Raw genomic sequence first — 23,886 nt, 5'->3', positions numbered from 1 at the left:
TGTCTCCAGTTTCGTAAACTTCCCCGCCCCCTCCATTCATGTCTATGGGAGGGGGTGTGATGGCAGTCACGCCCCCTCCCATAGACCTGAATGAAGGGGGCCTGGCATGACGTCTCGTCCCCAGTCCCGGAAACCCGGAGGTTTAGGAAACTGGAAACGCAGCTCCCGCATAGAATGCGGGTGCTTCAGGGAGATCGGACTTTGGCTAGGGGATAAAATGTTTTTGCCCGTAATACCCATTTAAACTACATGTTAAATATATGACAAAATGTGCCTGTTACACTGATGATGCTAATGTCACCAGAGAGAAAATTCATTGGAAAACTGTCCAATGCGTGGACATACCCTTCATGCTTATAACTGCTAATTTATGATCAGTATGCTCTGAAATTCGTATTTCGATAATACTTGGTCACATGTTATTTATATGTCCACTAAAAATATAGGATAGTTAATTTAACCCTTAACTACCCCCATTTGTGAGGGTCAGGGTTTTTGTTAAGTCTCATGCAAATCAATGGGAAATGTATGTTCCCACATAACTTCTGTACGGCTGGAGATATTTCAATAATACCTGGTACACATATTACTTAGATGTAAACTAAAAATGATAGTTTAAATTAACCCTTACCTACACCCTTATGTAAAAGAGGGATTTTTGTTTAAAGTCCCATGAAAGTATATAGGACTTCTGGTACATTCACCAGGAGATGCAGAGCGGAGCTTGTGGTGTAAGGTGTCAGTCCGGCTTGCATGCCACACACCATTGATTAAAGACACGCCCACTGTTTAAGCCCAACCCCTTTTATTATCTACCCTTTGTGTGCATAGGTCTGGCTTGCAAATCACGCCCAGTCCCACAAAGCCACATCCCCTTCTATTTTCAGCTTACAATATCTTCATCACAAATCAGTCCCACCTGAGGACGGGATAGGGGGCCTGGATAGGAAGTCGAGATATGGGAATAGGGTTAGGATATGACAACAATATATTAGGATGGGATATGGGGACGGGATGTGGGGTTGGGATATGACAACAATATATGAGGATGGGATAACTTCCAAACGGCTGGAGATATTTCGATAATACTTGGTCACATGTTACTTATATGTCCACTTAAATATAGGATAATTTAACCCTTAACTACCCCCATTTGTGAGGGTCGGGGTTTTTGTTTAAAGTCCCATGCAAATCTATGTGAAATCTATGTTCCCACGTAACTTCCGTACGGCTGAAGAAATTTAAACATTATTGAAATACTACCTGGTACACACATTACGTATATGTCAAATAAAAATATGATATTTAAATGAACCCTTACCTACACCCTAATATAAAAGTATATGGGACTTCCAGTACCTTACTCCACAAGCTCCGCACTTTATCTCCTGGTGAATGTGTCAGTCCAGCTTGCAAGCCACACCCCATCTCACAAAGACACGCCCACAGTTTAAGCCCCACCCCTTTTATTATCTATACTTTTTGTGCATCGTTCTGGCTTGCAAATCACGCCCAGTCCCACAAAGTCACGTCCCCTTCTATTTTCAGCTTACAATATCTTCACAAATCAGTCCCACCTGAGGACAGGATATGAGGATGAGATAGGGGTCGGGCTAGGAGGTCAGATAGGAGGACAGGATATGGGGACAGGATATGGGGTTGGGATATGACAACAATATATGAGGATGGGATATGGAGTCAAAAGCTTCCTCCTTTGTGGATTTTCCTCCCCAAGAAGGATTAGGAAGGAAAAACCAGGCAACGCCGGGTTCTCAGCTAGTAAATGTATAAAAATAAAATCTATGCTATAGCTGTCAACTTTCATATCTATACTGAGGAAAGACACAAAGATCGAGAAGAACTGCCCCTACCCACTTGTGTTTGATGCTATGAATGTTGTGCTCATTCATTGTCCCACGCTGTATGCACAGACCTATTTTTGTGCTGCTGTTACTACTACATTCCACAGTAAGACTTTCTCTGTGAGTAATGTGTGTAAGGGCCGCAGATCTGTGAAATGGCTGGAAGTGACCTGCCTTGTGGAGTGCATGGGAAAGAAGCCATTTGGAGTATATCTGCTGAGAAAAGTTTGAAATTCCAGGACTCAAGATAATTTGTTTTCCATGAGCCTCTTGGGAATTCTGGCAAAAGCAGATGATGGGATACAGTTGGAAGTTTAGTGGTAAACGACACTGCTATACAGTTCTGTTTTGTTGGATTACTTCCAGATTTTTTACTGCATGTGTTTGACCATGTATGGGCAGAGAATGCTATAGGCTGCTTTATTCAAACTTACCAAGAGAATGCTTTAGGAAAGCCCGCACTTTATGGCCTCCCCTCCACATTGTGTGAATTACACTGATGACTTTACATGTGAGTATAGCTCATTGCAGTGCAGAAAGAGAGGTTATAGACAAGTATCTTCATTAAAAACACTGTACATCTATAAGAATTAGTACTATTAGTACTATTCCTTGCTTACAGAAGTAGAATACTGGTAGCTGCTGTGGTATCTTTGCTATGTAACATACTACTAATGTTTTTACTAGGCACTCAATGCACCTGAACGGTTATCTACCTATCTGGTGCTACTTACAAAAATCTGACTTTACATACTAACTGTAAAACATACCTGTCCCATCACAGAATAAATAATGCATCAATGTTTCTCACTAGGTCATGCAGATTTTTTACATGTCTTTTGTGTCTAGCTTCTGTGTTTTGATTTACAAATCCCTGCATTCTGCTGCTCATTCATTCTTAAATCCATTGATCAGGAAAGGGTGTGTCCCAAAAAAAGCACTAAGCCTGCCCCCATTCACCATGCATTCACTTCCTCCCCAAGTGTGCAGTGCTGTCCTGGATCTTTTCATCCAATCACTGCAGGCTGCTTTGTCCTGTCATGTCAGACTCCTGTCTGAAAACAGAGGAGGGGGATACAGGTGTGAGCACAGAGGAGGGCTGTTCTGGATTTTATGGGGCCATTTAGTGGTATTTGTGTGTGTGTGTGTGTGTGTGTGTGTGTGTATACATATATATATATATATATATATATATATATATATATATATATATATAATCCCAAAATAAAGCAGCACTACTTATACAGTCCAACCAGAAAATTGCTGCCAGCGTCCCAAATGACTTGATCAGAGTCCATCCAAGATAAGAACCAGATACAGGCGCAGCACTCCAACAAAAAAGTGATTTCATGTCTATATATATATATATATATATATATATATATATATATATATTATAAAAATGTGTTACATTAGAAAAAATAGTTAGTAAATTTAAATAAACCCCTTCCCTAATAAAAGAGAAATCACTTCTCTTTTCCCATTTTTTTTAACCCCTTTAGGACCGGGCGTTTTTCCGTTTTTGCTGTTTCATTTTTTCCTCCTTACCTTTAAAATATCATAACTCTTTATAAATTTTGCACCTAAAAAAACTGTATTATGGCTTATTTTTTGCGCCGCCAATTCTACTTTGTAATGATATCAGTCATTTTACCCAAAAATCTACAGCGAAACGGGAAAAAAAAATCATTGTGCGCCAATTGAAAAAAATACAGCCATTTTGTAATTTTTGGGGGCTTCCGTTTCTACGTAGTACATTTTTCGGTAAAGATGACACCTTATCTTTATTCTCTAGGTCCATACAGTTAAAATGATACCCTACTTGTATAGGTTTGATTTTGTATTACTTCAGAAAAAAATCATAACTACATGCAGGAGAATTTATACGTTTAAAATTGTCATTTTCTGACCCCTATAACTTTTTTTATTTTTCTCTGTTCAGGGCGCTATGAGGATTCATTTTTTGCGCCGTGATCTGAAGTTTTTGTCGGTACCATTTTTGTATTGATCGGACTTTTTGATCGCTTTTTATTCATCTTTTCATGATATAAAAAGTGACCAAAAATACGCTATTTTGGACATTCTAACAATGTGTAAGTTGAGGGGGGTCCTTGTGAGCATTCTAACAATGTGTAAGTAGAGGGGGTCCTTGTGAGCATTCTAACAATGTGTAAGTAGAGGGGGGGTCCTTGTGAGCATTCTAACAATGTGTAAGTTGAGGGGGGGGTCCTTGTGAGCATTCTAACAATGTGTAAGTAGAGGGGGGTCCTTGTGAGCATTCTAACAATGTGTAAGTTGAGGGGGGTCCTTGTGAGCATTCTAACAATGTGTAAGTAGAGGGGGTCCTTGTGAGCATTCTAACAATGTGTAACTAGAGGGGGGTCCTTGTGAGCATTCAAACAATGTGTAAGTAGAGGGGGGTCCTTGTGAGCATTCTAACAATGTGTAAGCAGAGGGGGGTCCTTGTGAGCATTCTAACAATGTGTAAGTAGAGGGGGGTCCTTGTGAGCATTCTAACAATGTGTAAGTAGAGGGGGGGTCCTTGTGAGCATTCTAACAATGTGTAAGTAGAGGGGGGTCCTTGTGAGCATTCTAACAATGTGTAAGCAGAGGGGGGTCCTTGTGAGAATTCTAACAATGTGTAAGCAGAGGGGGGTCCTTGTGAGAATTCTAACAATGTGTAAGTAGAGGGGGGGTCCTTGTGAGCATTATAACAATGTGTAAGTAGAGGGGGGTCCTTGTGAGCATTCTAACAATGTGTAAGCAGAGGGGGGGGTCCTTGTGAGCATTCTAACAATGTGTAACTAGAGGGGGGTCCTTGTGAGCATTCAAACAATATGTAAGCAGAGGGGGGTCCTTGTGAGCATTCTAACAATGTGTAAGTAGAGGGGGGTCCTTGTGAGCATTCTAACAATGTGTAAGTAGAGGGGGGGTCCTTGTGAGAATTCTAACAATGTGTAAGTAGAGGGGGTCCTTGTGAGCATTTTATTTCTTCCCATGTCTACAATTCATTAGTGCCGTGATGAAGTGTCAGATGAATCCTACTCTCCTCCATCCTCCAATATCACTCTACTGTATGAGGGCGGCAGCACACAGGAATTCAGTGAACACAAAAGAAAAGTCCTTTGTCTTCCCTACCACCTTAAGCTGTCACTTACAGTTTGTAGAATTCGACAAACTTACTAATTGGTGCAAAATAGAAGTGTACATTATGCAAGACAGGGGGTGTCATATGGAAGGGAAAAAGTTATGCTCCTCAATTTGTATTAATTTTGCACAAATTTAGTGGTTTTCCTCTTAAAATGAGCAAAGTTCAGCAAATGAAGCAAACTTCATATCCTATGGTGTGTCCGGCTCTGCCCCGTCACCCAGGAGAAAATGCAGAAAAACAATGCACTTCAGTCTCATCTTGCTAGTAAAGAGTTACCAGGCTTTATTCACGAAAACCTCATTGGAAAAAACTCTTGTTAGAGTGGAGGTTCCTGTGATGTTTAGTGGATGAAGCATAGAAGATTTTTATTAGCAAGATAAGACTGGAGTGCTGTGCTCTGCATTTTTTATAGATTTTTTTTCCTGTGTCATGCCTTTCCTATGTTGTGTGTAATATTATCTTCCTTTAATATTTCAGTCAGTGCATTATTGCTATGCTGGTTAAAGAGATGTAGAATGCAGCAAGCAAAACCTATAGACTTGGCTGGTTATTTAAGAGCCAAGAAAATATTTCAAGGGAACCTGTCAGCAGGATTAGGGCCATAAAAGTAAGGGCAGGGTGTAATTGACCTATCAGGGCTCTGTCTGTTACTGTGCTCTGCAGGGGTAAATAACAGACAGAAAGGCAGTGAATGACTTAAAAGCCTCTTTACCTGTCAGTCACACCTACAGAGCACGATCAGGGTTGGTCTCACCCCAAATGCCTACTTAGGACTTAATATTGTATTGAAATAAAATGAAAACCATCCAGGGCACAGTCCTACTGCAGTATCACAATGTCAGCTCAGGAAAACATTATATTAAGCAAGGACTTAAAGGGGTATTCCAGGCCAAAACTTTTTTTATATATCAACTGGCTCCGGAAAGTTAAACAGATTTGTAAATTACTTCTATTAAAAAATCTTAATCCTTCCAATAGTTGTTAGCTTCTGAAGTTGAGTTGCTGTTTTCTGTCTAACTGCTTTCTGATGACTCGCGTCCCAGGAGCTTTCCAGCTCCTATGGGGATATTCTCCCATCATGCAAGGGATATTCTCCCATCATGCACAGCTCCCGGGACGTGACCTCATCATTGAGCAGTTAAACAGAAAACTTCAGAAGCTAATAACTATTGGAAGGATTAAGATTTTTTAATAGAAATAATTTTCAAATCTGTTTAACTTTCCGGAGCCAGTTGATATATAAAAAAAAGTTTTTGCCTGGAATACCCCTTTAAGGCTTAAAGTATTTTTTCAGGCATTTAAAGTGCTCACTCCTACAGCCACATGGTAGGAAACCTAAGATGTCTGTCATGCCCTGCCCTTGCTTTTATGTACTCCATTCTGCTGACAGGTTACCTTTTAAAAGGGTTCTCGTGTGGAAAACGAAATTTTTCGAATCAACCGGTGCCAGAAAGTTAGATTTGTAAATTACTTCTATGTAAACATGTTATTCCTTCCAGTACTTATAAACTGCTGTATGCTGCAGAGGAAGTTGTATACTTCTTTTGTGTTTGACCATTGTGCTCTCTGCTGATCAGTGTTCACTGCTGGACAGAGGTATCAGAAGAGAGCGCTGTGGTCAGACAGAAAAGAAATACAAAAAGAAAAGAACTTCCTGTGTTGCATACAGCAGCTGATAAGTACTGGAAGAATTAAGATTTTTAAATAGAAGTAATTTACAAATCTGCATAACTTCCTGGCACCAGTCAATGAATGAATCAAATGTATTGTGTATATGTAAAATCAATTCTTTTCTTTTGTATATTTTCAGGTTGAGCAGTCAAAAGTTTTAATCAAAGAAGGTGGAGTTCAGCTTCTCCTCACAATAGTAGACACACCTGGATTTGGTGATGCAGTGGATAATAGTAACTGGTAAGGTTTTTGTTTTCCCCCAAAAAAGGTTATTTACTTGTTTAACAGATGAACCTTGCAGTCAGTTTCCTTTTTATTTTGTCATATATTTGTATAACTAGTTTATATGGATTATACTAATAATCAGATTTTCAGGAACCATGACACAACTGCTTTCACTTCAATATTACTTTCTTAGCTGCAAAGCGGACAACAATATGATGTTTGGAAGTACAGTATGTGCTGCAGCCAAAGCCAGTGTGTTGCCCTTGTCTGATGTGAATATTTCCTTGTCTTTACAGTTGGCAGCCGGTTATTGACTACATTGACAGCAAGTTTGAAGACTACCTTAATGCAGAATCACGGGTCAACAGACGTCAGATGCCAGACAACCGTGTGCAATGCTGTTTATACTTCATTGCTCCTTCCGGCCATGGGTTAGTTCATTTTGCATTTATCCACATATACCTATATAGGAGCAAGCGTCATTACAAACCTAATAGGAGTTCTTTATAGGTGCTCTTGAATTTATAGACTTTCACGTTATGATTTTTGCATCTGTAAAACTTAAATCAGTTGTGTCCAAAAATTGTATGTCAGACAGTACAAAAAATTGTATTTGTGTAAAGATTTTCAAAGATAAAATCCTATGACCTCGATGGATGCAAAAATCCTTAGTTATCCATGCACATACATCTTAGGCATAATAAAGAAATGTTTGCTACATTTTTTTTTTTTTTTATGTACAACAATAACTGTACCATGTGCAAGAACCCTGTACTCTGCTCACTAGGGAGAGATGAACCCCTGCTGAGGTAGCCTGAGGGCTTACCTCTCCTGCTGCACCGGCTCCTGCGCTCTGAATGATAAAGCCTTGTAGGGCCAGGCTTTATCAATCGAGCACAGAGCACACCGATAAATGGGATTCTATGGAATCCCATTGATCTGTATGAGGAATCAAATGATTCCTCCTAAAGGGGACTAAAAGTGTAATAAATAAATAAATAAAAAGTTAAAAACACACACCTTAACCCCTTCCTTATTAAAAGTTTAAATCGCCCCCCTTTTCCCAAATTCCATACAAAAAATATATAGACATAATAAACATAAACATTTGTGGTATCGCCGCGTGCTTAAATGTCAGTACTATAAAAATATATCATAAATTAAACCGCACGGTAAATGGCATACCCGCAAAAAATTCCAAGGTCCAAAATTTTTGGTCACATTTATGCCATAATAAAAAGCGATCAAAAAGTCAGATCAAAACAAAAATGGTACTGATTAAAACTGCAGATCACGGCGTAAAAAATTAGCCCTCATACCACCCGTACGCGGAAAAATAAATAGGTTATAGGGGTCAGAATAATGTATTAATGTATTAATTTTCCTGCATGTAGTTATGATTTTTTCCAGAAGTATGACAAAATCAAATCTATATAAGTAGGGGATCATTTTAATCGTATGGACCTACAGAATAAAGAGGTGTTATTTTTACTGAAAAAATTTACTGCGTAGAAACGGAAGCCCCCAAAAGTTACAAAATGGTGTTTTTTCTTCAATTTTGTTGCACAATGATTTTTTTTTACCGTTTCGCCGTAGATTTTTGGGTAAATGCCTGATGTCATTACAAAGTAGAATTGGTGGTGCAAAAAAATAAGCCCTCATGGATTTTTAGGTGCAAAATTGAAAGGGTTAAGAATTTTAAAAGGTAAGGAGGAAAAAACAGAAAAACGCTCAGTCCTTAAGGGGTTAAGGCTGCATTCACATATCATTTTTGCAATACGGTTCCCGTATCAGTTTTTTTGTAAAAAAAAAAAACTGTCTCAAAACCGTACTGAACCGTATCCAACCATATATACCTCTGTACGGTTTTAAACCATAGAAGGTTTGAAAACGGATGTCCGGTTGCATACGGTTTAATACGTTTTTTTTTTTTTTTTAATAAAACTGATGCGGTTTTATGTTTGTCCTTAATTAAATAAAGTTCTTGTTCTATTTGTGGGAAGAACTTTCGGCATGCACTGCACATGTGCAAACTTCAAAACCGTATTGTGCAAACCGGATGGAACCGTACGCACATACGGTTCAGTACGGTTCCCATAGACCACCATTTTTATAAAAGCGTATACGGGTTGTATCCGGTTTTTCACCCGGACATAAAACCGTAGTAGACTACGGTTTTGTGTACAGGAAAAAAACTGATAAAACCGTAAGTGATGCAAAACGGACACAACCGGATGCTACGGTCTGCATACGGTTTTCTATGAAATGTCTATACATACGGTTTGCAATACGGTTCAATACGTTTTTTTTTCACTGAAACCGGATACGTGAACCGTATTGCAAAAACGAAATGTGAATGCAGCCAAATTTATGTTTTTAGACTTCTGATAAAACTGTCTCATATTCATAAAAACCTGACTAATGTGGCAGCACATTATATAACACTTTTTGCAAAAATGGCTGCAAAAAGTTTTTCAACTGAACATGAACATAAATACTGAACTTAGCCCATTGGTAATTTAGTATTTAAAAGTGTATGATTGTTTTAGATTTCTGAGATATTTAGAATAATGTACTAGTTGCAACACCAAATGCCTGAGATATTCCATCACTAAAGCTGCTGTCTGAATAGCCCGACAAAATTGTTGGAAACTACCAGATTGCACTGCTTTTAGAGGCCTCATAAATAGAAAAATATGACTGGGCCAGATTATTTTGCAGTGTTTAAGGTCCCTTGCGGATTTTTTTCCTTATAGGAAAAGGTTGTGAACACAAAGTGAGTGTTCAGTCTTAAGATTACTGCAAATTGCTAACAACCTTGTGTTGCCATGTAGTAAAAAAGAGGCAATTGGTTTATGCAGTTTAACCACATTCTTTCTGGTGTTTAAGATAAACGCTGGTAGGGGTCAAAAAAAGAATTCCTCTCCCCCCACATCTATGACACATGACCAAAATTGCTTGTGACTCACATGTATAATATTCATACTGATCTGTTGACACTGCATCACGTAATGTACTCTGCCAAACTTTCATACAACCTTAACCCCTTAAGGACCCTTGACGTACGCGTATGTTATGACACCCTGGTACTTAAGCAGGCATCCCATGCAAACGCCCAGGGGGGTCATCAGACCCCCCCATGTCAGCGATCGCGGCACATCGCAACACACTTGCGATTTGCGCAATTCCGGGTCATTACGGGTCTATGGTGACCCGGAATAGAAGGGGGATCGCGGGTGTCCATGACACCTATGATCCCCCTGAAGGGATAGGAGTGAGGTGGCAGGGGTGCCACCCCTCCTATCCCTGCTATTGGTGGTCTAGACGCGACCACCAATAGCAGATCGGGGGCGGGGGGGTTAACTTTCGTTTTCCCCATCCTGCCCACCCACAATAGGCGGGGCAGGACAGGGAAACGACACAGGACCGGGCGCCGAAGATCCACTTACCGATCTGGAGATCGGCGGGCGGCGACATCGTGCGGCTGGATCCTACGGAAGCCGGTGAGTTGCCTAGCGACATCTGGAGGGTACAGTCTGAGACCACTAGATAGTGGTCTCTAACTGTAGCCCTCCAGATCTTGCAAAACTACAACTCCCAGCATGCCCAGACAGCTGTCTGGGCATGCTGGAATATGTAGTTTTGCAACAGCTGGAGGGCTACAGTTTGAGACCACTATCTAGTGGTCTCTAAACTGTATCCCTCCAGATCTTGCAAAACTACAACTCCTAGCATGCCCAAACAGCTGTTTGCTGTCTGGGCATGCTGGGATTTGTAGTTTTGCAACATCTGGAGGGTCACAGTTTGGAGATCACTTTGCAGTGTTCTCTAAAACTGTAGCCCTCCAGATGTTGCAAAACTGCAAATCACAGCATGCCCAAACAGCTGTCTCGGCATGCTGGGAGTTGTAGTTGCGTACCTCCAGCTGTAGCATAACTACATCTCCCAGCATGCCCTTCGGTGATCTGTACATGCTGGGAGTTGTAGTTTTGCAACAGCTGGAGGCACACTAGTTGGAAAATACTGAGTTGGATAACAGAACCTAACTGAAGGTTTTCCAACCAGTGTGCCTCCAGCTGTTGCAAAAGTACAACTCCCAGCATGCATAGTCTGTCAGTATATGCTGGGAGTTGTAGTTTTGAAACAGCTGGAGATTTGCTCCCGCATGTGAATGTACAGGGTACATTCACACGGGCAGGTTTACAGTAAGTTTCTTGCTTCAAGTTTGGGCTGCGGCAAATTTTTCGCCGCAGCGCAAACTCCTAGCGGGAAACTCACCGTAACATACCAGTGCGAACGAACCCTAAAAAAACACTACGCTAACACAAAATAATGGGTAAAACACTACATATACACCCCCTTACACAGACACTTACACTAACATGCTGGTGTTGCCCCCATACTTTTTATTTTCACAAGCGTTAAAAGGAAAAAGACCCCCAAATTTTGTAACGCAATTTCTCCTGAGTACGGAAATACCCCATATGTGAGCGTAAAATGTTCTGCGGACGCACAAAAAGGCTCAGAAGTGAGAGTGCACCATGTACATTTGAGGCCTAAATTGGTGATTTGCACAGGGGTGGCTGATTTTACAGCGGTTCTGACATAAACGCAAAAAAAGAAATACCCACATGTGACCCCATTTTGGAAACTACACCCCTCACGGAACATAACAAGGGGTATAGTAAGCCTGAACACCCCACTGGTGTTTAATGAAAATTCTTCAAAGTTGGATGGAAAAATGAAAAGAAAATCAAAAATTTTCACTAAAATGCTGGTGTTACCCTAAATATTTAATTTTCACAAGGGAAAATAGGAAAAAAAGTCCCCCTAAATTTGTAACCCCATTTCTTCCGAGTAAGGACATACCCCATATGTGGATGTAAAGTGCTCTGCGGGCGAACTACAATGCTCGGAAGAGAAGGAGCGCCATTGGGCTTTTGAAGAGAAAATGTGTCCGGAATTGAAGGCCACGTGTGTTTACAAAGCCCCCATAGTGCCAGAACAATGGACCCCCCCCCCCCCATGTGACCCCATTTTGAAAAATACACCCCTCACGTAATGTAATAAGGGGTACAGTGAGCATTTACGCCCCACAGGTGTCTGACAGATTTTTGGAACAGTGGTCTGTGAAAATGAAAAATTTATTTTTCATTTGCACAGCCCACTGTTCCAAAGATCTGTCAAACGCCAGTGGGGTGTAAATACTCACTGCACCCCTTATTAAATTCTGTGAGGGGTTTAGTTTCCAAAATAGGATCACATGTGGGGGGGTCCACTGTTCTGGCACCACGGAGGACTCTGTAAACGCACATGGCCCCCGACTTCCATTCCAAACTATTTTTCTTCCCAATAGCCCAATGGCGCTCCTTCTCTTCTGAGCATTGTAGTACACCAGCCAGGCACTTTATTTCCACACATGGGGTATGTCCATACTCAGAAGAGATGGGGTTACAAATTTTGGGGGGCATTTTGTCCTACTATCCCTTGTAAAAATGTTACATTTGAGGAAAAACTTGCATTTTAGTGGAAAAAAAAAAATTATCATTTACACATCCAACTTTAACGTAAAGTCGTCAAACACCTGTGAGGTGTTAAGGCTCACTGGACCCCTTGTTACGTGCCTTGAGGGGTGTAGTTTCCAAAATAGTATGCCATGTGGTTTTTTTTTTGTTTTTTTTTGCTGTTCTGGCACCATAGGGGCTTCCTAAATGTGACATGCCCCCCAAAAACCATTTCAGAAAAACTCACTCTCCAAAATCCCATTGTTGCTCCTTGCCTTCTGAGCCCTCTACTGCACCCACCGAACACTTGAAATTAGGTTACACATTTTAGGAAGATTTCTCTCCTTTTACCCCTTGTAAAAATTCAATAACTGGGTCTACAAAAACATGCCAGTGTAAAAAATGAAGATTTTGAATTTTCTCCTTCAATTTGCTGCTATTCCTGTGAAACACCTAAAGGGTTAACAAACCTTTTGAATGTCATTTTGAATACTTTGAGGTGTGCAGTTTTTATAATGGGGTCATTTGTGGGGCATTTCTAATATCAAGGCCCTTCAAATCCACTTCAAAACAGAACTGGTCCCTGAAAATTTTTGATTTTGAAAATGTTGTGAAAAATTGGAAAATTGCTGCTATACTTTGAAGCCCTCTGATGTCTTCCAAAAGTAAAAACATGTCAACTTTATGATGGAAACATAAAGTAGGCATATTGTATATGTGAATCAATATATAATTTATTTGTAATAGTCATTTTCCTTATAAGCAGAGAGCTTCAAAGTTTCAAAAAAAATGCTACATTTTCAAAATTTTCATCAAATTTTGGAATTTTTCACCAAGAAATTATGCAAGTATCGACAAAATTTTACCACTAACATAAAGTAGAATATGTCACGAAAAAACTATCTCTGAATCAGAATGACAGGTAAAAGCATCCCAGAGTTATTAATGTTTAAAGTGACAGTGGTCAGATGTGCAAAAAATGGCCGTGTCCTACAGTGAAAATTGGCTGGGTCCTTAAGGGGTTAAAGGGGTACTCCAGTGGAAAACTTAATATTTTTTTTTTTTTATCAACTGGTGACAAAGTGAAACAGATTTGTAAATTGCTTCTATTAAAAATTCTTAATCCTTTCAGTACTTATCAGCTGCTTTATACTACAGAGGAAATTCTTTTCCTTTGGGATTTCTTTTATGTCACAGCCGCAGTGCTCTCTGCTGATACCTCTGTCCATTTTAGGAACTGTCCAGAACAGCATATGTTTGCTATGGGGATTTTCTCCTGCTCTGGACAGTTCCTGACATGGACAGAGGTGTCAGCAGAGAGTACTGTGGTCGTGACAGAAAAGAAATCCAAAAAAAAAAGCATTTCCTCTGTAGTATACAGCCACTAATAAGTACTGGAAGGATTAAGATTTTTTAATAGAAGTCATTTAAAAATATGTTTAACTGTCTGGCATCAGCTGATATAAAAAAAAAAATTCTACCAGAGTACCCCTTTAACCCCTTAAGGACGCAGGACGTACTCAAACGGCCCCTTTTCCGAGTCCTTAAGGACTCGGGACGTTTGAGTACGTCCTGTCAAATCCCGGCCCCCCGCCGCTAGCCGGAGGGGAGCCGGTGCCCGATGCCTGCTGAAATCGTTCAGCAGGCATCGCATCATATCGCCCAGGGGGGGTCATGATGACTCCCCATGTCTGCGATGGCCACAGATCGCTGGACAATTCAGCCCAGCGATCTGCAGCAGATTCCGGGTCAATCGGGAATTACAGGCTGTTCGGGGCAGTCTCTGACGGCCCTGAACAGCTATAGCCAGCAGGGGTGAGGTGGCACTGGTGCCACCTCAAGATCGCCCTGATTCGTTGGCCGGAGACCCGTCTCTGACGGCCCTGAACAGCTATAGCCAGCAGGGGTGAGGTGGCACTGGTGCCACCTCAAGATCGCCCTGATTCGTTGGCCGGTTTACCGGCCGACCAATCAGAGCCCCTGCTGCGGGTGTCACTCCCGCAACCCGCTCCGCCCCTCTTCCGGAGCACGTGAGCGAGTGCGGGAAGAAGACCCCGGGAGCTGGGGACCCCGATCCCCGGCGTCAATGTTGGGATTGGGGCCCCAGGAGCGGCGGCGACATGTGTGCTGGAGCAGCAGTAGGTGGTGAGTGACAACCTCCTGCTGTTGCTTAACATCAGCTCTCAGCGTGCAAAAAGGCATGCTGGGAGCTGTAGTTATGCAACAGCAGTAGGCAGACCACCACAACTTCCAGCATTTCCTTATGGGCATGCTGGGACTTATAGTTTTGCAACAGCTGGAGGCACATTTTTTCTATGGAAAAGTGTACCTTCAGCTGTTGTATAACTACAACTCCCAGCTTGCACAAACAGCTAAAGTGCATGCTGGGAGTTGTAGTGGTGCATCTGCTGGTTGCATAACTACAACTCCCAGCATGCCTGTTGGCTGTCGGTGACTGCTGAGAGTTGTAGTTTTGGAACAGCTGAAGGCACACTGGTTGTGAAACACTGAGTTAAGTAGCAAGCCAGTGTGTCTCCAGCTGTTGCATAACTACAACTCCCAGCATGTACGGTCTATCAGTGCATGCTGGGAGTTGTAGTTTTGCAAAAGCTGAAGGCACACTGGTTGCAAAACACTGAGTTTGTTACCAAACTCAGTGTTGTTTTCACAACCAGTGTCCCTCCAGCTGTTGCAAAACTACAACTCCCAGCATGCACTGATAGACCGTACATGCTGGGAGTTGTAGTTTTGCAACAGCTGGATGTTCCCCCCTCCCCAATGTGAACATACAGGGTACACTCACATGGGCGGAGGTTTACAGTAAGTATCCGGCTGCAAGTTTGAGCTGCGGCAAATTTTCTGCCGCAGCTCAAACTGCCAGCGAGAAACTACTGTAATCCCCCGCCCGTGCGACTGTACCTTTAAAAACACTACACTAACACACAATAAAATAAAAAGTAAAAAAACACTACATATACTCATACCCCTACACAGCCCCCGTCCCCAATAAAAATGAAAAACGTCTGGTACGCCACTGTTTCCAAAACGGAGCCTCCAGCTGTTGCAAAACAACTACTCCCAGTATTGCCAGACAGCCACTGACTGTCCAGGCATGCTGGAAGTTTTACAACAGCTGGAGGCACCCTGTTTGGGAATCACTGGCATAGAATACTCCTGTGTCCACCCCTATGCAAATCCCTAATTCAGGCCTCAAATGAGCATGGCGCTCTCACTTTGGAGCACTGTCGTATTTCAAGGCAACAATTTTAGGGTCACATATGGGGTATCGCCGTACTCGGGAAAATTGTGTTACAAATTTTGGGGGGAATTTTCTGCTATTACCCTTTTTAAAAATGTAAAATTTTTGGGAAACCAAGCATTTTAGGTAAAAATTATAATTTTTTTACATATGCAAAAGTCGTGAAACACCTGTGGGGGTATTAAGGTTCACATTACCCCTTGTTACGTTCCCCGAGGGGTCTAGTTTCCAAAATGGTATGCCATGTGTTTTTTTTTTTTTTTTTCTTGCTGTGCTGGCACCATAGGGGCTTCCTAAATGCGGCATGCCCCCAGAGCAAAATTTGCTTCCAAATGTGACTCCTCTTCTGAGACCTGTAGTGCGCCAGCAGAGCACTTTTTCACCCCCATAAGGGGTGTTTTCTGAATTGGGAGAAATTGGGCTTCAAATTTTGGGAGTTATTTTCTGCTATTACCCTTTTTAAAAAATGTTAAATTTTTGGGAAACCAAGCATTTTAGGTAAAAAAAAATTTTTTTTTTTTTTACATATGCAAAAGTCGTGAATCACCTGTGGGGTATTAAGGTTCACATTACCCCTTGTTTCCAAAATGCTATGCCATGATGTTTTTTTTGCTGTTCTGGCACCATAGGGGCTTCCTAAAGGTGACATGCCCCCCAAAAACTATTTGTCACTCCTTCCCTTCTGAGCCCTCTACTGCGCCCGCCGAACACTTTACATAGACATATGAGGTATGTCCTTACTCGAAAAAAATTGGGTTTCAAATACAAGTAAAAATTTTCTCCTTTTTACCACTTGCAAAAATTCAAAAATTGGGTCTACAAGAACATGCGAGTGTAAAAAATGAAGATTGTGAATTTTCTCCTTCACTTTGCTGCTATTCCTGTGAAACACCTAAAGGGTTAAAACACTTACTGAATGTCATTTTGAATACTTTCGGGGGGTGTAGTTCTTATAATGGGGTCATTTGTGGGGTATTTCTAATATGAAGACCCTTCAAATCCACTTCAAAACTGAACTGGTCCCTGAAAAAGAGTGAGTTTGAAAATTTTGTGAAAAATTTGAAAATTGCTGCTGAACTTTGAAGCCCTCTGGTGTCTTCCAAAAGTAAAAACTCATAAATTTTATGATGCAAACATAAAGTAGACATATTGTATATGTGAACCCCCAAAAAATGTATTTTGAATATCCATTTTCCTTACAAGCAGAGAGCTTCAAAGTTAGAAAAATGCAAAATTTTTATTTTTTTTATATCAAATTTGGGGATTTTTTACCAAGAAAGGATGCAATTTCCCACAAAAATTTGCCACTATGTTAAAGTAGAATATGTCACGAAAAATAATCTCGGAATCAGAATGATAAGTAAAAGCATCCCAGAGTTATTAATGTTTAAAGTGACAGTGGTCAGAATTGCAAAAAAAACGGCTGAGTCCTTAAAGGACATGTCCGGTGCTCACTTTTCTTATTGTATCCGTTCCTGGCTGCAAAAAAAAAAAGAAAATAAGCTTTCTCTTGCCTGCCTAGGCTCCCCCGGTGCTCCGGTACAGGCGTTCGGTCCCCGGGCTTCAGCCTATCACTGGCCAAGGTGGGACATCGCTGCGGCCGGTGATAGGTTGAAGCTCCGTGTGACGTGCCGGGCTAACAGGAAGTAAGAAGAATACCGCCCGGGGACCGAACACCCGTACTGAAGCACCGGGGGAGCCTAGGCAGGTAAGAGAAAATTATGTTCTTTTATTTTTCAGCCCGTAAATAAGAAAAGTGAGCACCGGACATCTCCTTTAAGGTGAAAAAGGGCTAAGTCCTTAAGGGGTTAACACTTCAGCTATATTCTTGTATGAGAATTAAACTGAACTGAAATTTTTTTTATACAAACTTAGTAACATCATATGATCAGTTATTGTGTACTGTTAAATTATATGGTTTCTTTCAGTGAATATTTTAAATAAAAATGCCCTGACACAGTATGGCGAAATAGCCACTCTATTTTCTGTTCTCCTCATTGTTCTGTCAGACACATGTGAAGGCGTGTGCACACAGTCTATTGTAAATGCACAGTAACCAGTGTGTTAGTAAGGTGGTGGGCAGATGTTGTTTAAAATTTTTCGGGCTTATGTATGTTTGAAGTCCAAAAGCATAGTTGGCCTAGAAAGGCTTTTCTCACTGTAAGCACTATTTGTACTTTTCTCAGACTTTGTGGTCTCATATTGAGTGGAGAGGTTCATCTAAAAGCAAAAACTCTTTGTAGTCCATAAAAAGACACTTTTATATTTCTATAGTTCTGTAAAAAGGAAAAAGAATTAGGATTTTTTTTCCCCTTAGGTTAGGCCACTAATAACAAATTTCTGGGTGTCTGACTTCTGGCACCCGTGAGAGCGGCTAGTTAAGGGGGCCACTGTGGCCTCTTCACTTCCTACAGTGCATACTGCCATACACTGGTAAGTGGCTGCACCCGGTATTGCAACTTTCAATTGAAGTTATTAGAATGAGCTGTAAACTGTATGATAAACTCTGAACTAAATGATAAACTGCCACAAAACTGTGTGTGCAAGTGCTCTAATAGCTGTGCAACAAAGCCAGTAGTTCTTTTAAACCAGTGGTCTTAAACTTTGGCCCTCTGTGCTGTCCGGGCATGCTGGGAGTTTAAGTTTTGCAACATCTGGAGGGCCACAGTTTGAAATCACTGTGTTAAAGGGGTACTCCGAACCCCTAGACATCTTATCCCCTATCCAAAGGATAGGGGATTAGATGTCAGATCACCGGGTTCCCACTGCTGGGGACCCCCGGGATCTCTGCTGCAGCACTCACCTGTACGGCTTCCACCTCACACCGGGAACGCTGGAGGCTTCGGATCCCGACCACAAAGGCGGACGAGCGTGACATCACGACTCCGCCCCGTGTCAAGTCACGCCCCCTCAATGCAAGTCTATGGGAGGGGGTGTGATGGACCTCCCATAGACTTGCATTGAGGGGGCGGGCGTGACGTCACACGGGGCTGAGTCGTGACGTCACGCTTGTCCGCCATTGTGGTCGGGATCCAAAGCCTCCAGCGTTCCCGGTGTGAGGTGGAAGCCGTCCAGGTGGGTGCTGCAGCCAAGATGCCGGGGGTCCCTAGCAGCGGGACCCCGGCGATCTGACATCTTATATCCCCTATCCTTTGGATAGGGGATAAGATGTCTAGGGGTGCAGAGTACCCCTTTAAGGTACCTGTCATGATCTTGTTACATTTTATAATCCTTCCAGTTCACTGCCCCATCATGATAAACCACCCCTTGCCTTTATTTTTATTATTTTTTTAGCTTTCTACCTTGATATTGCTCTGTATTTTCTGCTCAGTCTTTGTCAGATTCACAGACTAGGAAGGGGCGTTGCCTTCCTCCCTCAAAGCCCAGAGCAGTTCAGTGTGAGATGAGCTACGATTGGCTAAGGCTGCACACCCCTCCCCTCAGCATTTCCTGATTTTGGACTTCTGCCAGGCCAGCAGGAGTCCAAAGTCTGGTGCAATAGATGGGGGGATGTGTTCTGGACAAGTAGGGAGACACCTAGTGGCAGCTTTTTTTAAACACAAATAAAACATAGGAAAAAAAAATTTTTTTAAACAAATTACATTAGAAAGATTTTTTTATTTACCATAAGGAGTGCAATAGCAAAACTTAGTTTTAATGACAGTGCCCATTTAACCCCTTAAGGACGCAGCCCTTTTTCACCTTAAGGACTGAGCCCCGTCGCTTTACGAATTAATAACTCAAACGCTTTTACCGAATATTCTGATTCTTAGATTGTTTTTTTGTGACATATTCTACTTTATTTTGGTGGTAAATTTTCGGCGTTACTTGCATCCTTTTTTGATGAAAAAGCACCAATTTTTTTTGAAAATGTTGCATTTTTCTAACTTTGAAGCTCTCTACTTTTTATTTATCTAATTTTATTTTTATTCACAAATAGAATATGTCCACTTTATGTTGGCATAATAAAATGGACATATTTTTGCTTTTTGAAAAAAATAGAAGGCTTCAAAGTAGAGCAGCAATTTTCAAAAATTTCATGAAAATTGCTAAATCTGAAGGGACAGATGTTACAGAACTACAACTCCCAGCATGCCTGGGTAGTCCAGACATGCTGAGAGTTGTAGTTTAACATCTGGAGGGCTACCATTTGGGCACCACTGTAACAGTGGTCTCCAAACTGTGACCCTCCAGATGTTGCAAAACTACAACTCCCAGCATGCCCAGACAACCTTTGGCTGTCTGGACATGCTGGGAGTTGCAGTTTGGCCTTCCTAGTGGTTGCCACAGTAAAGATCACTTTACTTTCACTTTCCCCACCTGAGCCAGGATCCAGCAGTCTGCAGCGAAGATCGGGGGGGGGTCCCCAAGCATCTTCTCCTGCAGGTACCGGCCTCCATGTTCCCCTCGACATCCAGGGGTGGGCAGAACGGGGGCAACCCACTGTCCTGCTCTACCATTGGTCAGAATCAGTTCTGACCAATGGCAGGGGATAGGAGGAGATGGCAGCACTGCGACTAGCCCTCAGGATGATCGGGGCTGTCCCTGACAGCTCCGATCATCGCTATTTTCTGGGTGATCGGGTCACCAGAGACCCGATCAGCCCGGAATAGCAGGAAATCGCATGTCTGAATTGACATGCGATTTTCTGCGATCGCCGACATTTGGGGGGGGGGGGGGGGGGGGGGTGTCTCAGGACCCCCATGGGCGATGTGCCCTGAATGATTTCAGCAAGCATTCCGGTCCGGTCCCCAACCGGCTAGCCGCGGGGACCGTAATTCCCTCAGGATGCACGGCGTATGCATACGCCCGGCGTCCTGAACAGGTTAAGCATTGTGTATGAAACACTAAAGGATTATGTATGAAACATTCATTTTTACTTTTTCTATTTGTATCTTTAGGTTAGTATTAATTTGAAACTGTCTTTTTGCTTTGAGCCCCCTTCTGTAATGAGACATCAGTTCTAATATGCTTGGCTTTCGCGTGCTGTAATGGTTTTTATTCTATCATTGTTCATTACTCTTTCTATTTATAACCATTAAGTGCAGACCTCGCATGTGGTTCACTTGTTCTACTAGAACCATGTCTGTCATATTATTTGATTTTCATGGCTGCATGGCTCAGGAAGCCAGACTACAATAACAAGTACCCTTTACAAGACACACCACAGCTTTAAGCGTGTATATTACTAGCCAGCTAAAGAATGTTAGCTCTTCTAATATAAGTATCACTTGCAGTTTCCTGTGGTAAGAATGTAAGAGACACAGCATCCTAACAGAGAAAAAATGAGCTCTGTATGGTGGTTTGAGCACATTTTAGGTGTTTTCCTGAGCTCTCAACAACCAGCAGCTTACTTTTATATGACGTATACTGTTTAAGCTGGTGTAAAGTGTCCTATTTACTGCCAAAACTCATTGATGTCTCTAGTATAAATAAATATATATTAGGTGATTGTCTCTGACAGGGTGCTGCTACCCGTCAAAATTGGACAAAAGTGCAGCTGCATTTTACAGTTTTTTTTTTATTTTTTTGTTTTGGGGGGATTATCGGATTGGCATGTAGTAATGTCATATTTTTTTTTACCACTGTTTGTAAAGCTGCTCTGTAGTCTGTTCTTATTGTGGTTTGAGAGTGATCAACGCTTTGAGGTCATCACAAATGACTAAACAGGTGATGCCTGACCTCTTCAATCTTATTACTTTTGACAAGTTGACCAGACATGTCAAAAGTTGTTAATCGCAGCGGGTCCACTAAGAGCGGCTGCAATCGTGAGGTATTGGCCAGGGAAGCGGGTGGCATTGCGCTCTGCTCCCCAGCTGGCCTAGAGATAGACGTCTATGCAGAGAAATGGGCGGATCTCAGGAGAGAGACCCAGTGCGATCAACCCATTTTGACATGTCAACTTTTTTTTTTATTGATCATAACGCTTTAAAACTGTTTTTTATTTATTTATTTGTAGTATTGTTTGTTTTGTGTTGTCTTTCTGGGAAATAAACCTTTAAACAGGTTCCCTAAAGTTTCTTGTAGTTCACTTATTTTACCATGTGAAAACATGCTGCAGAGAAGCATCTGCCATGCTGCTACCAACGTATATGGTGGGGACGTAGTTTTGTACAGAACTGGAACAAACTGAAATACTAGTTGATATTTATTGTTTGTTTACCTGTTTCTTCCTTATTTGAAAGTGTGAATAGAGAAGAAAATGCATCTTCCATGGCAGCTGTGTAGGAAGACATTACATGATAATAGCCGATCACAACGTTGTCTGTCTATAGTCTCTATTACACTTAATAATTTTTATTTGTTTTGCAGCACTAAACTATATTTTCTGATCTCTCATGTAGCCTATTCTTTGTTTCTTGTTGTCTGTTTTTACTAAGTGGAGCATAGGGATGAAGGCAGCCTTTCATGTAAAGAACATTCTTTCTTAATAGTAACTGGATATGTGCGAAAAAATTCATCAAAATGCATGTAGCGAAAAAAAATTTTTGGAGGTCTGTCTAAACATTGTCGAGGCATGGTTTAATGTCTGGTCTTATGTCTTTTTAAGTTTAGTGGTCTCCCATATATGAACTTGTTCCATGTTGGCATTTCCTTAAAATGTATAAAGCACCTCTTAACTAATGTGTATGCTTTATTGCAGGTTGAAGCCATTGGACATTGAATTTATGAAGCGTCTCCATGAAAAAGTCAATATCATTCCACTTATTGCTAAAGCTGATACCCTCACACCAGAAGAATGCCAGCAGTTCAAAAAACAAGTAAGATCTAATTATTTCAAAAAGGGCTATATATTGGGGAGGACATTGCACTCTGCGCGGTCCTAGCGGCATCTCCGGTGAAAACTCTGCCCGGAGATTCCGCAGTGTGAACTAAAATGAACTCACAAACTCCCAGTTACACATGGGAGAACAGTGTCAGGATCCATCACATAGGACATTACAGAATATGCTAACAGGAGAAACTGACAGGCAATGTAAATCAAGGGAGTTGTGTAACTCTTTACCTAATTACTGTATGAACTTACCTATACACTACCTATCAGAACTTTCTTGGTCTCTTAGATAGGGTGGGCATGCTGTCTTCAGCAAAATACTGTGCTTAAGCGACCTACAGGAGGAATCTGACAGGTGATCCTGTAGTTCACAGAATGTCAGCCGCACAGGAGAGACCTTTGTGTTCCAGTATATTAGCACAATACCCATACACTCTGAATTAAACTACAAGTTTCCCCTTTAAGCTTTGCCCCTTGAATCACAGGCCACAGTTTAGTATACAGAATGCCTGTCAGAATTCTGTCATAATTGATTTAACCTGCACAGTATATATGCACAGTAAAGTGTTTGTTTTTTTCTCTGCAATAAAAATGGTGCTTTGTGCAGAGTGGTTTTCCTGAGCCTCCCATCAGACAGGAGGTGCACTTCAGACCAAGGCTCTGTTTCCATGGCAGAATTTCCCAGGCAGAATCTCCCTGAAAATTTCAGTTTGGAAATTCTCCTGCAGCAGAGTCCAATTGATTTCAACAGTATATTGCTGCACAATGCACATTTCACAATTTCTACATCAGAAACATCCTGATTTTGATGTCCGTAGAAGCAATGAACAGGTTGACAATCTATTGAGATTTCCGAGTGGTCGGTGGAACATGTCAATGTGTAGAATGTCCACCCGTGTTTTCTGGGCGGCCATTACGCACGTTTTCCGCTATGTGAACATAGCCTTTGCATATAGAGCAGGAGATCTAAGGTAATTGATCTTAGCAATATAAAAAGTCCAATAGAATAATCTAGCAACATCTCTGAGCATTTCAGAGTGCACAGAGTCATTAACTTACCTGGTATAAATAAATGTCAGACTTCATTCCATTTCCTTTTTATGTATTTTTTTATTTCTTTTTTATTTTTTTATTCCATTAAAATCATTCCAGTATGCTGTAATGTTTAAGACTTAGGGGACAGTTTGTAATAAGTGATTTATTTTTCAGAGAGAGAAGTTAAAGGGGTACTCCGGCGCTTAGACATCTTATCCCCTATCCTTTGGATAGGGGATAAGATGCCTGATCGCTGGGGACCCCCGTGATCTTGCACGCCGCACCCCGTTAAAATCAGTCCATGGAGCGTGTTCACTCCGGGTCTGATTACTGTCGATCACGGGGCCAGAGCGTTGACGTCAAGGCTCCGCTCCGTGTGACGTCACGCCCCCTCCCATAGGCTT

General features: G+C 41.6%; 1 protein-coding gene across 4 annotated transcripts in view; it reads left to right on the top strand.

Annotated features, from left to right (window-relative positions):
- SEPTIN7 (septin 7) overlaps positions 1 to 23,886 on the top strand; it is a 107,276-nt gene that overhangs the window by 61,681 nt on the left and 21,709 nt on the right. For all 4 annotated transcript variants that reach the window (XM_056520486.1, XM_056520487.1, XM_056520485.1 and 1 more), the window contains exons 4-6: positions 6,824 to 6,924; positions 7,206 to 7,340; positions 22,316 to 22,433. In XM_056520486.1, the coding sequence (XP_056376461.1) occupies positions 6,824 to 6,924; positions 7,206 to 7,340; positions 22,316 to 22,433 (354 nt within the window). The remainder of the gene's footprint in view (positions 1 to 6,823; positions 6,925 to 7,205; positions 7,341 to 22,315; positions 22,434 to 23,886) is intronic.

Source organism: Hyla sarda, chromosome 5, assembly GCF_029499605.1.
Source record: "Hyla sarda isolate aHylSar1 chromosome 5, aHylSar1.hap1, whole genome shotgun sequence".
Lineage (NCBI taxonomy): Eukaryota > Metazoa > Chordata > Amphibia > Anura > Hylidae > Hyla > Hyla sarda.
This window is presented reverse-complemented; position numbering and strand designations above follow the sequence as displayed.